The sequence below is a fragment of the Meriones unguiculatus genome, chromosome 9, assembly GCF_030254825.1.
Source record: "Meriones unguiculatus strain TT.TT164.6M chromosome 9, Bangor_MerUng_6.1, whole genome shotgun sequence".
Lineage (NCBI taxonomy): Eukaryota > Metazoa > Chordata > Mammalia > Rodentia > Muridae > Meriones > Meriones unguiculatus.
Genome location: NC_083357.1, coordinates 359,153 through 374,492, shown reverse-complemented (window position 1 = coordinate 374,492; position 15,340 = coordinate 359,153). Strand labels below are relative to the sequence as shown.

Sequence of the window (15,340 nt, the reverse complement as noted above, 5' to 3'; positions counted from 1 at the left end):
TGGTCTTTGGTCAGTCATGAATGAGTCCACTGTGGGAAAACATCTAAGGGAAGTTGCCACAGGAGTTACTTGAGAGGCCAGCTGGGATTATAGACTAGACAAACTTCAAGATTCTCAGGAGAAAGCAGACCCTTATAAACTATTTCATGAAGATTTTTTTCTTAGTTTAATATTTAAACGTCTACCTAATAACATTTAAAATACCATTTAAAAACATGGTACTGTATTGCAGACTGGCTGAAATATGTGTTATGATCCAGATATAATTCACTATTCATTAAAAGCAAATTCATTTGTAATGAGATTTTTTAAAGAAACTGAATAGATTCCATTAAGATACATGAAGAAAACACACCTCCAAATAAAAACACATTCTTTACAGTAGCGTTTTATTTTAATTTAGTGAGACAACAAATAAATACATTCATTGGCCACAGCTATACTTTTGCAACCAGTTTGAAACTGACTGTATAGCTGAGAAACACTGTTAAACAATAAAAAGGCAATTACGATTTAAAAAGCCACATTAGCTATAAATTACATTGTCCATAAAACTACAGTCAGCTACAGTAAGTAGTAAGAGTTTCAAAATTAATAGCAACCAAAATGAAATGACAACAAATATTGCTAATCACTGTAGAATTATACACTTAAGCAATAAAATTTGATATTTTCTAATTAACAACTGTAAGGGCTGGAATTGTCATGTGCTTCAGTGCAGGAGGACGGGGAACTGTAGCCCTTTGACTATGAACAGCTTCTTCTGAGACCAAACTTAAAGTGCTGCTAGTGCTTTTGAAATTTTAAGCAAACACGGGCAGATTTCTTCTTTGGTGATGTACTGTGAGATGTATATAAGGAGACAAATGTACGAATTTAGGTACTTTACAGGCCAGATGTAGTGGTGCAAACCTTTAAATCTAGCACTTAGGGGACAAAGGCAGGACAATCTCAGAGTTTGAGGTTAGCCTGGTCTACAAAGCAAGGTTCAGGCAGCCAGAGTTACAAAGAGACATCCTGTTTAAAAACAAAACCAAAAAAAAAAAAAAAAAAAAAAAAAAAAAACAAAACAAAACCAAAAAAACCTTAAGTGCTTGAGTTGATAAATATAATGAACCAAAAAATCTCAAATTTAGTATAGTCAACCGGTGCAGCTAAAAGAACTAAAATACTTTATTTGAAGAGTTTACGTGATCTTGGTTTACTTTGCGAACCAGTAGATTTGTGTAGAGAGGCTTAACTAGGAAAAAAATATCTTGAACCCAGAGATTAACAAAGACAATAGAGTCAGATACCTAACATAAAAATAACCAACTGGCATTCTGAAAAATCGATAACTTAAAAGAAATCCACGGTTGTAGACTATTGATAGGTTGTCATCTTGGTACCGAGGCTAACTTCCGTACTATAAAAGTTCAAATGATCTGTTACAATGAGAACTTATAAACAAATGCCGTTAATATTCAATATGCTTTTGACTGAATTTAAAATCAGTTGTTCATAAAAAGAAAAGTATTTGGCTTTGTACCATCCTCTCAAAAGATGAAAAAGATTAACAATGTAATTTTAAAGATTCACATATACTTTTGTGAAGTTGCTGCATTATTCATTAAAAAGCTGAAAGATCTTTTAGGTATGAGTACAAATAAGACACTTTCTAGTCACAGTATGGAGAGGGCAGCTGTGTTCATCCCAGTTCTGAAGCAGTTGGCAGATCCTGTGTGAGGGTCTTTATCTGTGTGAATACCTCGTAAGCTGCCTGTCCACTCGGGAGCTGAGGTATTCAGCATCTGCTTTTCATATAGACACAGGGAGAAAGTGCATTCTTAAATTCTGTGTTGTCTTGGCTTACTACTGTGTGTGTGTCCGTCCCCGCGTGAACACGAGCATGCATAGGCACACGGCTTATAGTAGCATATTTAAGACAGTTTTAATGAAATCCTAAAATATTCCAATGTTGTTAACCTCTTACATTTCTCTTGTTTGCTTATTAATCCAATGCTTGAGTTGATTGGAATTAATTTAATTTGGCTTAGGCCAAATTTATACAAGGTATAAAATGTGAAAAATAAATGTGGAATTTACATCTTATAAAGTATTGCACTTCAGCTCACTGCAAAATGTCTTACTTTAATTTACCTGAGGACAGTCTTGACTCAATAGGTAGGATGAGCTCCATTTCCTTTCTGATAAATTGGGTGCTTTTTGAAAACATGCTGTTTTAACTTAGCACTTTTTTTTTTTTAAATGAACACTCCCTAAACACATCTGTAAACTTGTTTAGTCCCAAGATGTTCTACCGAAGCCCCCTATGAGGTCACTATTGTTTCTGGGAAGAATCATCTTAAACTGCTACTTACCTTAGTTGCACAAAATAGCCATCTGACCAGTCCTACTCAAAGCCACACAGTCTCCACTGGCGCACGGTTGTTCTTGAAGAGACTTCTCTGGTTTTCCAAAGAACACTGCCAGCCAGCAGCACCGTAAGGGTTTCTACTATCCCTTTTTAAAAATAATGGAGTAATTTCAACTGACATTTTTCAAAGGATGCTTTAAAAAACTGTCTTCAGTTACATGTTTTTAGATTTTTAGAATGATACATTTTTTAGCCTTAACTCTGTGCACTGATCACACTTTTAAAGCTGTAATTGAGATTCTGTGTAGAGCACACCATCAAATTTCTAGGTTTTGATTTTTTGTGGAAAACTGCTTTCTGATTTTGTATACAATAATATTCTGGTGTGAATACTCTAGTGTGGCTTTGGGGACTGCAAAGTATTCTTTCTGAATACAGGTCAAAGTGCAAATATGCAAATGTGCGTTAGATGTTCCAAAGTTAGGAGGTTCTGAGGTCAAGTACCTTAGCATCTAATCTCTCTCCTCCAAACTTCGAATTTCACTTTGTGGAGGTCAAAACAAACAGCTGTGTTTCATGGAGAACCACAAAACACAGCTGTATTTCCAGATTTTTGTTAGTTGCAAGAGATGATGCAATGTTGATGCAGATGGTTTTTAAGATGTTGACAACACAAACACATTCATTAGAAGCAGTTCAAGACTCCTGCCATGGGAAAGTCATCAGTTTTGTGGAGTTCTATATAAGCTATGGTGATTCCTCATATCTAAATTACTGCATGTGAAGAGCAAAGGAGCAGTGTCTGTCACAGGTCCATTCAGTGGAGGGGTGACCGTGTACGTCTCGCCGCCACACCCAGTCATGGTGCCGTACCAGCCCAAACTTTGTGAGTTTGATAAACTGCAACAACAAAGAAATATGGCAAAGAAGTCACAGGGCTGTGAGCAGATGACACACTTGCATTTTAAAAAACATTTCCAAGGAAATTTCCAATACAGAAACATTAAAATAAATGTGCAAAGTAACATCAACTTTCTACAAAATTTAATGGCTTCTAACTAGTACCTCTGATCTGTTAAACATATTATAAAAAAATACATGATTCTCACAAGAGGCAGAAATGTGCCTGACGGTAATGTTTTCTGTACTGTACTTTGTATGTACATTTGTATATAAATGTTCTCCTTTAGTTTTCAATACATACCTATTAGACAGTCTGAGTTAGAACCACCACTGTGCGAAAGAAAACCAGGTTAAGTGTCTTGTCTAGGTGAAGCTAGAATTACCGAAAATGAATCAAGCTGAATGAGTCCTGTTGGTATATAAGGCTCCACAACAGTTTTGCTGCAGGAGGGTGTGGGGAGATTTGTTTGTCGATGTGACAAATCTGCTTTAGGAACAGAGAAGCAGATGCATAGTGCACAGCAATCCTTCCCTGCTCATCAACATACATGAGAGTAAGTGTGTGCTCTGGCTCTGAGACTAGGAAGGGTTGTGAGATGATATGGCACCTGTTTACTCCAACAATTTTCAAGAAAGGGTAGTATGCTGGCTTCAGGTTAGCTGACAGTTCTTTATAAAGCATGTCCACACAGGTAAGATATAATGCCTCAAGTTCAGTATTTCATAATTGTACTTATTAACATGTACTGCCAAATCACCTGTTCAGTGGCGGGTTAAAGCTCAGAGTTGTTCATTTCAATCTATATCAATACTAGTTCAGTATAAGTGACCAGTTACAGCTACCTTCCTTCTCGTGAGCTCCCCAGTCGTGGCAGGTCGTCATCACTGTCATACCGTCTCGGATTGTCGAAAAGGAAGGCTCTGGAGCTATAGCTGTGGCTGCCTATCATGCCAGCGGGTGCCTGTGGATGCAGTATCAGGGACTGGGTGAAGGGAGGAGACTAGAATCTGTGAGTTTTAGCTTCAAACTTTGCTAAAAACAGAATCTCAGGATAAATAATCCATGTTTTAAAAAATGATACTGAGCATTGGGGGTTATGATATCTTACCAGATTCTGGTTTAATCTCTGTGCCCGGAAAAATAGTACCACTGACCAAGCTGGTACGTGCTCCCACAGAAAGAGGACCATTCCAAAGACAATGTAGTCTCCTCCACTGCCATCTTCTCCCCGAGCCTGTCCATAGAGCATGGCAGAGTAATTTTCACACTGGTTTTATATTTAAGCAATCACCTGCCACAAGTGCTTCATGCTGGGTGAGTTAACACATAGCAAGTATAAACACAAAAGCACTGAGCTCCTCTCTATTTTCTGACGTCTTATGTAATGATTATTTTTTAACACAAGGAACAAAACAATACTTCTAATTTTTACAACAATAAGACAATAACTTTTTTTTCAATCCATTAGCATAGAATTTAGTCCTTGGTTAATATAGAATGATGTCATTTGAATCACCCTAGTCTGAAGAGGGTCAGTTCTAAGGTATTTCTGTTCCAGCTGCCCCACTATGCAGTAGTACCCTGACTCAGGCCTGTGGAGAAATAAGACATTCTGGGTAAACCAGCAGGGCTGAGTTTTAAAATACGCTTTGGAGCTAGTCTACACACTGCATTTGTTTCTATTCTACCAGAGGCTGGGAGATGGGAAGTGGGAAAGAGTGAAGAGAATCTGCCACGTGGAAGCACGTGTGGAAAGCACGTCTCCTTAGTGAGTGAGTGAAGTTGTCCTCTAGATTGCCTGGAATCCAGTGCCAAGTGAAAATCATGCATAGATAAAGCATGTAACTGTCAAGCTGTGTGCTTAGGCAGGGGATGGAACATGCCGAGAGGGTAAATAAGTATATAATGCTGTGAACTATAGTAAACACCTGGATACATAAGGCACTTTTAACAGCCTTCACTTTGCAAGGCTGATAAAAACAAATTTTAAAGAAAGTAATTATTTAGCAAAACTGAACAAAGTATTAAGATTTTATGTTGTTCTTTCATCCTCACAGTTCATTAGCTATATATTCACTTGCTAATGACAGACAATTACCTACAGATATTAAAATATCATCCTTTTAAAGGTTGGTAACTGGGCTTATGACTAACAGGTTTCTAGCGCTATTATTATTTACAAAATGAATTATGTCTTTGATAAACCTTTCTGAAGAATTATTTCAAGGTGTGACATGCAAACGGAAAATTTTAAGCAATCTTAAACAGAGTTACTGAAAGCAGAGATTGCAAAAATCCATGTCTGAGTTAAACACCAAATGTCCTTGCCAAGACTAACTCAGTTGTCATCGGTATTAACTGCAGACTGGTAATGTGCAACAGTCACTTACCTTATGCGATAGATTATCCCAGCCATAGTTAAATGGGCTCTCTAGTGTATCCTGTGATATGGTGATCACTACCAAGTTATAACAAGCTCTGGAAGAGTAGAGAAGGATGACTACAGAGCCAACGACGACAGTCTGGCACAGAGACATACCCTATAGAAATGAAAAGCGCAGGCATGATTTCAGCATGTTTGCCATGGTGAGTTGAGCCATCTGCATACAGCACAGTCACCTCCAACAAAGCCTCCCCTAGAAAGCTGAGTGAATACCTGCTCAAGTAAACTTGATTTTTCTGCCTGTAATTCCTGTTCCTAGAATGACAAACTGAGTTTAAAATGTGCAAATGCTTTGCCCACTTGCCAAATGGCAGCCAGAGGAAGGCTTTGTTTTGTCAACGTTTCCTTATTCCTGTGGTAAAACATAAGTAGACAAACTGGACTAAGATCTGAGTCATTATTGATTCTAATCGGTGTAGTCTGATCAAAGTGGGAAGGAGAAAACCCTTCCATTTGATACACTTTTTTCTTCTGATACAATGCAAGAACAGCAACTCAGTTCCTTGCATATTTACTCCATTTTATTGGGAAATGAATGATAGTCTTCTGAGTGATATTTTGCTGCTGACAAAATAATCCAGGTTATTTGATTGTACTTGATTGTACAAATGTGTGTCAGCTAGGCATGATGTCGCACACACCTTTAATCCCAGCACTCAGGAGGCAGAGGCAGGTGGATCTTTGTCAGTTCAAGGCCAGCCTGATCTACAAAGGGAATCCAGGACACCCAGGGCTATTACACAGAGAAACCCTGTCTCGAAAAACCAAAACCAAAAAAGAAAAAAAGTGTTAACAGTCTAAAATTTGGCTTTTATCCTTTCTCCAGAGATTGAAAGTCCAGTAATGTCCTGGTTTTCAACTGTATTGAGTACAAAGAAGAGGATTATGATATTGTTTGCAAGGACTCTCAATCTGGGGTCTTTATCTTAATACAATAGGTTTCCTTTGTAATTCTACATATTTTATCTGTGAGTAAAAAACATTATTATAAGGATGCCATTGCCAAAGAGACTGAAGAGACTGAGCCAAGTAAACACTCAATACAATAATTTGGAAGTTTGTGTTCAATTGTCACTAGATTAAGGGACAGTTACAACAGTTAGCAGACAATGTCCAGGGTTGTTAAATGACCTGCAAGTCATAGGGGAGTACTCTCACAGGACAGCTGTCCTTTGCCCTTTATGATATTCAAGAAAAAATAGAATTATTTGGCCAGAATTAAACTCCATTTTTTACATTAACATGTTTGGTAGACTGTTTCATGTTTCACTGTGATCTGAAGCCACGAAACCCCTGCCCTGCTGAGAGGGCTCCTTGTGATTTTTGTGTTGGTTCATGATCATGAGTATTGATGAGCAGCTCCCTAGAATAGGGAATTATAGCTAAGCATAACGCCCATTTAATGCTTAAAGAATGCCAGATAGCCCTAGCAATATGGCACTGTTTTGTGAACTAGGAAACAGAATTAACCTGATGTAGGATTGTTTGTAGACTGTCAGAATTCTGACTCCATGTCAAAATTAGAAGAATACAGCTCAAGGATGAGCTGCAACTCCAGCTCAGTGAAGTCTCCACACTGGCTGCTCTGTGAGCAGAACCCTGCCTGGCTTCCTTGAGTTCAATTAATTTCTTAACTCTGTGGCATTGGGACATATATTCTCACATTTAATGTTCAATCTCATAAGAACCAATGATTTTAGATAGTAGGGGTTATGTCTCAATATTATGCTCGGTTAAAAGAAAGTTTAAATTTAACCTCTTCCCTCTTTCCCCTCCACCCCCCCCTAAAAAAGCAGAAGAGAAGGATTTCACTTTGTGTAAACACTCCACTGTTATCTCAAGTGCAGAATTCAGGGATCCAATTAGAATGTTAGAGGCTAACACTTGTTCCCTTGTTGGGTTATCTAATTTTTCTTCTTGGATCTTGGTGGAAGAATGAAGTTCCACATTTTGATGATTAAGACAGCTTTCATGAAACCAATGACCAGAGGATGATATCACTTCTTTGACGTTGGATGAAGATCTATGGATGTTATCTTTTACCTTGTTATGTTTATGAAGTGAGTTATTATTTGTATATGTTTATTAATCATTGAGTATGGTTAAAAAAGGTGCTTTCTCAAAATTCAAAAATTGTAATAAAGGCTAGTTTAAAAAATAAAATTTGGGGGTTGGGGATTTAGCTCAGTGGTTGAGCACTTGCCTAGCAAGCCCAAGGCTCTGGGTTTGGTCCCTAGCCCTGGAAGAACAAAAAGTAAAAATAAAAATAAAAAAAATAAAAAATAAAATTTGGACTATCTAAAAAATTTGGATAATTTACATTTCCAGAATTTCCATAAGTACATATAATGTATAAAATCCCTCCTATTATAATTAGGGTAATTACATAAAACTTGTATTTGTTTTCTTTTTCAAAATTTTATCAAGAATTCAAATATTTCACAAAATCACAGTACTAACGCCAATACTGACTGTTGTATGTGACTGACAGAAAAAGAAAAACTCTGCACCTGCAGCTGCCCATGCATTATTCTTATGTCTTCAGACAAATACCTGATTATAGCATGCTTTCCAAATTACATTTTGACATAATTGTTAACTTCTTTCATTAATTTTCACTTTATATTTTAATTATGGTAACTATATTAAATTTTATTTGTACTGTAGGTTAAAATTTATTAATTTCAGGATAGATGACAGTTATTAAAATACTCATTACTATGATCAGTGAGATGGTGCACCAGATGTGCTTGTTTCCAATCCTGAAGTCCTCGGTTTTGAATGAAAGAACTGACTTCCCTAACTTGTCCTGTGACTACCATACATGTGTGTGCATGTGCACACATAAAAGAAATAAACATAAAAGATTTTAATGGAGTTTGTTATAAAAGTAGACTGGTTCTGGTCGAGCTGAGAATCATTATTGTAACTGACTTCCTCATAAGAACAACACATATTGGAGGCATCTGAAAAGAAAAACCTAAAAAGAAAAAAAAAAGATATGTGGAAAGATAGACAGTAGAGTTTATTCTTTTAATTAACCCAGTACAATTATAATAAAACATCTGTTTGATAATAGATGAAAAGATTAAGTTTGAAAAACTTAAAGATTAAAATCTTCAGTAATATGCATTTTAATTTTTTGAGCCCTCCAAGTTAATGAAAACATCAACCTATAATCAATCCTTAATTATTTAAAACAATTGTAAGAAAATGTCTCACTATGCTGTCTAGCTGTTCTTGCACTTTCTGAGCTCCAGTAAATTCCATCTTAGTCTCCTGAGTAGGTGACTTTGGATTAGATTTTAAAGAAACCATATAATTGAAGAAAAGAATGTTAAGAAGAAAACAGAATGCTGTAAGAATTACTTAAATTAGCCACTAAAATGCAAGGTCACACATGCACACACACCAGAAAGAGAGAGAGAGAATACTTTGTGAAATAAAATAATTGCTTGAATAAAATAGGCTAACTCTGCTTAAACCAATAGTGTAAGGTTGTTTTCAAGGGAGAAAATGGCAAAGAATCAGTAACAATGAAGTAATTAATAAAACAACTTATAGACAAACCAATGATATAAAATAGAAGAAAACCAGTGATTTAGAAAACAAATAAGAGTTATCTTGCAAAGCACAGGATTAAAAACTGAAAAAGATGCAACCACTGTGCAGGCTAACATTCTACCAAGATACAGACCACCATCATCAATCCTGACTTACCACACAGCCAATCCCCAGATATAAACACTTTCATTCTTGTTTTTTCAACTTAGCTCTGCCTCTTCTAGAGCTTTGTGTAAGCAGAATCAAAGAATATGGACTTGTTTGCTGGTTTCATTAAATTTACATGTCACAGTGGCATTGCTGAGGGTGAGCAAGTCTTCATGCTTTGCTATGGCTTTTCCTGGTTTAGTACGTGAAAGATCCACTTTCTTGAAAGCTCCAGGCAAACTGGGACAGTTAATTATATTAACTCCACTGTATAATTACATCAGTTTGCTTATATAACAGCTTGTTCATGTGCATTTCTGCCCTTATAGTTTCTGTAAGGATTCCTAAACTTTTTGTGGAAATATGGCTTCACTTCTTTTTGGCAGATACCCAAGAGTGGACTTTCTGAGTTACATTGTAGGCAGAGGTTCAACTGCTTTCAGAAATAATGACATCTTTTCCCAATATGGATATACAATTTTATACTTCCAAAAATCTGAGTTCCAGTGGCTTCATGCAGTTGTCCTGTTCATGCAGTTGTCCTAGATCCCACCTGGGTGGCAAGCTTTTTAGTCCAAGGTATTCTGAAGGATGTGTAGTAATGTCTTCATTGAATCTGCCTTACCATGATTGCTAACGATACTGTATTTTCACCTTTTGTACATTTTGTAAACAATCTATTCAAATCTTTTAACACCTTCCAACTTAGATGTCTTTAAAAAATACTGCATTGAAGATTTTTTTATATGCATTGTAACTGCTTTTTGAAGCCTGTGGTTTGTCTTTGTATTTTCTTACTCTTGCCTTTTGATGTTTTTAGGTTTAATTAAGTCTAATTTATTAACTTGGTTTTTCTTGGCTATTACTTTCTATGGCCTAAGTAATTTTTGCCTGTCGCCAACTTGTACAAGTCTTCTTTCTTTTGGATTTTTGACTTTTTTTCCATTTTGAACTTGTATATGTATGTATGTATTCATGCATGCATGTATATGTACACGTATGGCTACATGAATGATGAATCCAGGAGGTTCAACTGTATTCCATATGCATATACAGCTGCTCAGTCTCTACTGGTTAAAAATACTTCCTTTGCCATTTGGATTGTTCTTAGCATATTTGAGGGATCAGAGCACAGCATACGTGTGAAGTGATGTCTAGGTTCTTTTTCCGTTGTACCAATTTAGTTGGCTATTATTATTTTAAAAATCACTGTATTGTAGCAAACTGACAAATAAAACCATCACACACGTAGAGTAAGTAGCCACTCAAATGAACACTTGCCGAGTCCTAAAGGCCATGTATCTCGGTGAATGCCCATACAGCTAGAACCACTACTCTGAAGCAATGGAGCTTTGCTTAGGGTGTTAATTTTCACTATAATTTACATATTGACAGAGTTGGAAGCAGGAAAAAAACAATTACCTTTTATCCTCTTTCGCATCTCATGTGTGCTCCATCTGCATGTTGTTCTTCCTCATTGTCTACTATTACCCTTTCTTGGTCTCTTTTCTGAATGTTGTACTACATCCACACTTAGAGCTATTTGCATACAAACATACATACATTGTAGGCTTGGATCTGCATACGAAGAACATGCAGTTTTTTCATGTCTGAGTCTGGGTGATCTCACTTATTAATATTATACATTCTAAGTCCATCCATTTTCCTATTTTTTCTTTATAGCCAAATAATATTCCATTTTGCATATGGGCCACATATTCAAGATCACATTTCATCTGTTGATGGACATTTAGATTGGTTCCATTTCCTTGTTAAAAGATATTTATTCTAGCAGCAATAACATGGGTGTAGAAAATCTCTACAATAGGATATAAAGTTCTCTGGGCATATACTCAGGAGTGGAATTAGTTGGGTCATATGGCAGTTCTATTTTTAATATTTTAAGGGACATCCAACTGATATCCATAATTGCTATATTAATTTACACTTCTACCAGCAGTGAATAAGGTTCCTCTTTCCCTACATCCTTTCCAACATTTGTTGGAAGATTTATGATGATAGGCATTCTGACTGGGGTGAAGTGTTATATCAAAGTAGCCTTAATTTGAATTTTCCTGATGTCTAGAGATGTTGAAAGAAGTTTGGGGGCTTTCTTTTCTTTTTTTTTAATTTAAATTTATTTTTATTAATTACAGTTTATTCACATTGTATCCCAGCTGTAGCCCCCCCTCCCCCACCCCTTCCTCCTCCTCCTCCTCCTCCTTATTCTATGCCCCTCCCCCAGTCCAATGATAGGGTAGGTCCTCCTCCCCTTCCATTTGACCCTAGTCTATTAGGTCTCATCAGGACTGGCTGCATTGTCTTCCTATGTGGACTGGTAAGGCTGTCCCCCCCTCAGAGGGAGGTGATCAAAGAGCCAGCCCCGAGTTCATGTCAGAAATGGTCCCTGTTCCTATTGGGAAACCCTCTTGGATACTGAGCTGCCATGAGCTATATCTATGCAGGGGTTCTAGGTTATCTCCATGTATGGTCCTTGTTTGGATTATCAGTCTCACAAAAGACTCCTGTGCCCAGATTTTTTTGGTTCTGTTGCTCTCCTTGTGGAGCTCCTGTCTTCTCCAGGTCTTTCTATATACCCCTTCTTTCATAAGATTCCTTGCACTCTGCCCAAAGTTTGGCTATGAATCTCAGCATATGTTTTAATACCCTTCTGGGTAGAGTCTAACAGACACACTAAACCTGTTAGAAGAAAAAGTGGGGTAGAGCCTTGAACTCATTGGCACAGCAGACAACTTCCTGAACAGAACACCAACAGCACAGGCTCTAGGATCAACAATCAATAAATGGGACCTCATGAAACTGAAAGCTTCTGTAAAGCAATGGACATTGTCCTCAAAACAAAACGACTGCCTACAGATTGGGAAAGGCTCTTCACCAACCCTATATCTAACAGAGGGCTAATATCCAGAATATATAAAGAGCTCAAGAAGTTAAACAGCAACAAATCAAGTAATCCAATTAAAAAATAGTGTACAGAGCTAAACAGAGAATTCTCAATAGAGGAACATCGAATGGCAGAGAAACACTTAAAGAAATGCTAAACATCCTTAGTCATCAGGGAAATGCAAACCAAAACGACCCTGAGATTTTACCTTACAACCATCAGAATGGCTAAGATCAAAAACTCAAGTGACAACACATACTGGAGAGGATGTGGAGAAAGGGGAACCCTCATCCATTGCTGGTAGGAATGTAAACTTGTACAACCACTCTGGACATCAATCTTGCACTTTCTCAGACAATTAGGAATAGTGCTTCCTCAAGATCCAGGTATACCACTCCTAGGTATATATCCAAAAGATGCTCTTTTCTTTCTTAATTCTTCTTTTTTTAAAACTATGTTTCATTGGTCTATTTGTTTTATTTCCTGGGTATTTGATTTTTGCATTTATTCATAAATTCTGGACATTAGTGCCTATTTGAAGTATAGCTGGTGAAAATATTTACCCATTCAGTGACCTGCTATATGATCTGCTGATAGTTTCCTCTGCTGTGCACAAACTTCTTATTTTTATTTATTTATTTATTTTTATTTTATTTTAAGGATTGAGTAGTAACTATAATGGACTTGATGACCCAGAAACCTTTATCTAAAGGAATGTAGGATACAGGAACTCAAATGAAAAGGTACAAAATAAGGGTGCAGACTCAAATCTCACTTGACTTTGAACATCTTAAATAACCTGCAGCATTTACAGTATCACCCTAAAGTGTGCCTTGATGAGCGCTGAACATTAAATCATTGTGTGGTACAATATAAACAGACAGATAAAGTGAGTATCAGTGCATAGCTCTAAAATTTCCAGCAGCTTAAGAACACACCAGAAAATTAATGATGTGGAGTAAAAGCTGGGTGGAATTATTTTAAAATTAAAATAATTCTTTACTTTGGGGTCTTAGAGGTGAGAAGACAATGAGGTGACCACCAAAGGAGAATTGTCAGGCAGTGCACAAACTTTCTGATTTCATTTGTTGGCACCTGGAGCTACTTCCATGCTACTAAAGCTCTGTTCAGAAAGCCCTTCCCCATTCCAGTGTCTTCTGAAAAGCAGCACCACTTCCCCTGAGAGATTTAGCATTTCAGATTTTTAATCATATTCTTTGGCCCACTTTGAATTAATTTTTATTCAAAGTGACAAGCTTGTATCTACTTTCATTCCTTTGTAGGCAGACATCCAGTTTTGCCAACACCATTTATTGAATGAATTATCTTTTTCACTGCACTTTATGGCATCTTTTGTCAAAAATTAGATGGCCATACCTTTGTTATTCTGTTTCCAGGATGTCAATTCTGTTCTGTTGGTATACTTGTCTATTTTTAGGCCAGTAGCACAGTCTTAATTACTGTAGCTTTTGGCCAAATTTCAGTCATCAATTGTAAATTTCTTTATCAGTGTTGTGTTACTTTCTGCACCATTTAATAAACTATCCACTAACTATATATGAGTATTTATGTTTACATGAAATGGTCCTGTCATCAACATTAAGTGTTTAGCAGTCATTCATGGTCAAGAACCATAATGAACATCGCAGGTATAACAAACTTTCATTGCCACAGAAAAAAATATAGAAAATCCCCACTATTTTCAGTTCTCTGTTTTTTTTCACACAAATTTTGAAATCAACTTAATTAAAAAAATTATAAGGTATGACTTACATGCAAAAATCTGTACACATTAAAGTGTATGACTTAATAAGTTAACCAGTTTGTTCATTTTTAGTTTTTAAGTAAATTTACAGGGAGATGGTTCGGATGGTTAACTGCTTGCTGTATAAGTATGAGAACATGAGCTCAATTCCCAGCACCCATGTGAAAAGCTGGGCATAGCTGCACCATGCCTGTAATCCTGTGGCACAAATTGGCCAGTTAGTCTTGCCAGATGGGTGAGTTCCAGGTTCAATAACAGACCCTGACTCAAAAAATAAAGTGGAGATTAATTCAAATCTAAGCATGCTCCATATCATCCTTAATTGTTGATCTTCCAACAGCTATGAAAGTCAAAGCAGCCATGCTACTAACTAGTTATTATGACAATTGCCCAGCGGTGCTATCAGGTGCCTGTGGTCACTCTTGTCTGAGGAACTATTTAGTGAACTCCACTTTCAACACTACCACCTGAAAGTCTCCCTTGAACACTGCAAATAGTTCAAGTGAGAGATTACAGCTCGTAAAAATAAACTGTCGGAGAACCCTGCTGTTTGAGGCCATAGTCCACTAGGTTCTGACAGCTTCTCCAAGCTTGGTGCAGAAGTCCCTTTCTCAGCAGGGGCTTCTCGGTCTCTGCCTGACCTGAGTTGGAGAGTGTCTCTAGGCACAGATGCCTCTAACCATATCTGGAATATGACCTTTGACACAGTTTCCTGCAAACCTTTCCCCCTGCTGCTCGTAGGATAATTAGGTACTGTGTTCCTGTTCACATGATAGGACCATGCTGCCAAATACAAATAAAGCTTTCCTGGCACTTCAAGCCCCAGCCAATAGTGCACATCTACACTGGAAACCTTTCACCCACTCCTCAAGAGCTGTATAGCCTTTGTTCACCACAAATAAAGTTGAGCAGTCTCATTGAAGCTGGTCCTAGAAAGGTATTCCATCAGCCATCTGACTTCCCCTCTCCCCTGGCATGGCGGGGCAGCCCCACAATAAACCAAACAAATAACATAAGAAGCATAAATTCCAATGTAAATAACACAAGAAACACAAAAATCAAGACAATGTAACTCCTCCAAAGATTACTTATCCCGATAGCAGTGCTATCTAGTTAGAGTGAATCAGGTGAAATCCAAAAGAACTCCAGATGATTATAAGGATACCCAAGACACAAACAGCTTAGCAAGGAAGGCTATGGATTGAATCAAAGAGCAACTTGGCAAAATGGTTGAAGAAAATATTGAGAAAAAAAAC

At 37.1% G+C, this 15,340-nt stretch overlaps 1 protein-coding gene across 2 annotated transcripts in view; it reads right to left on the bottom strand.

The window, feature by feature from the left end:
* Positions 1-372: 372 nt before the first annotated feature.
* Positions 373-15,340, bottom strand: part of Gpr137c (G protein-coupled receptor 137C) — a 54,493-nt gene continuing 39,525 nt past the window's right edge. For both annotated transcript variants that reach the window (XM_021643339.2, XM_060390671.1), the window contains 4 exons: positions 5,651-5,800; positions 4,369-4,494; positions 4,103-4,221; positions 373-3,256 (listed from right to left, as the gene is read on the bottom strand). In XM_021643339.2, the coding sequence (XP_021499014.1) occupies positions 3,079-3,256; positions 4,103-4,221; positions 4,369-4,494; positions 5,651-5,800 (573 nt within the window). In that variant the 3' untranslated portion in view covers positions 373-3,078. The remainder of the gene's footprint in view (positions 3,257-4,102; positions 4,222-4,368; positions 4,495-5,650; positions 5,801-15,340) is intronic.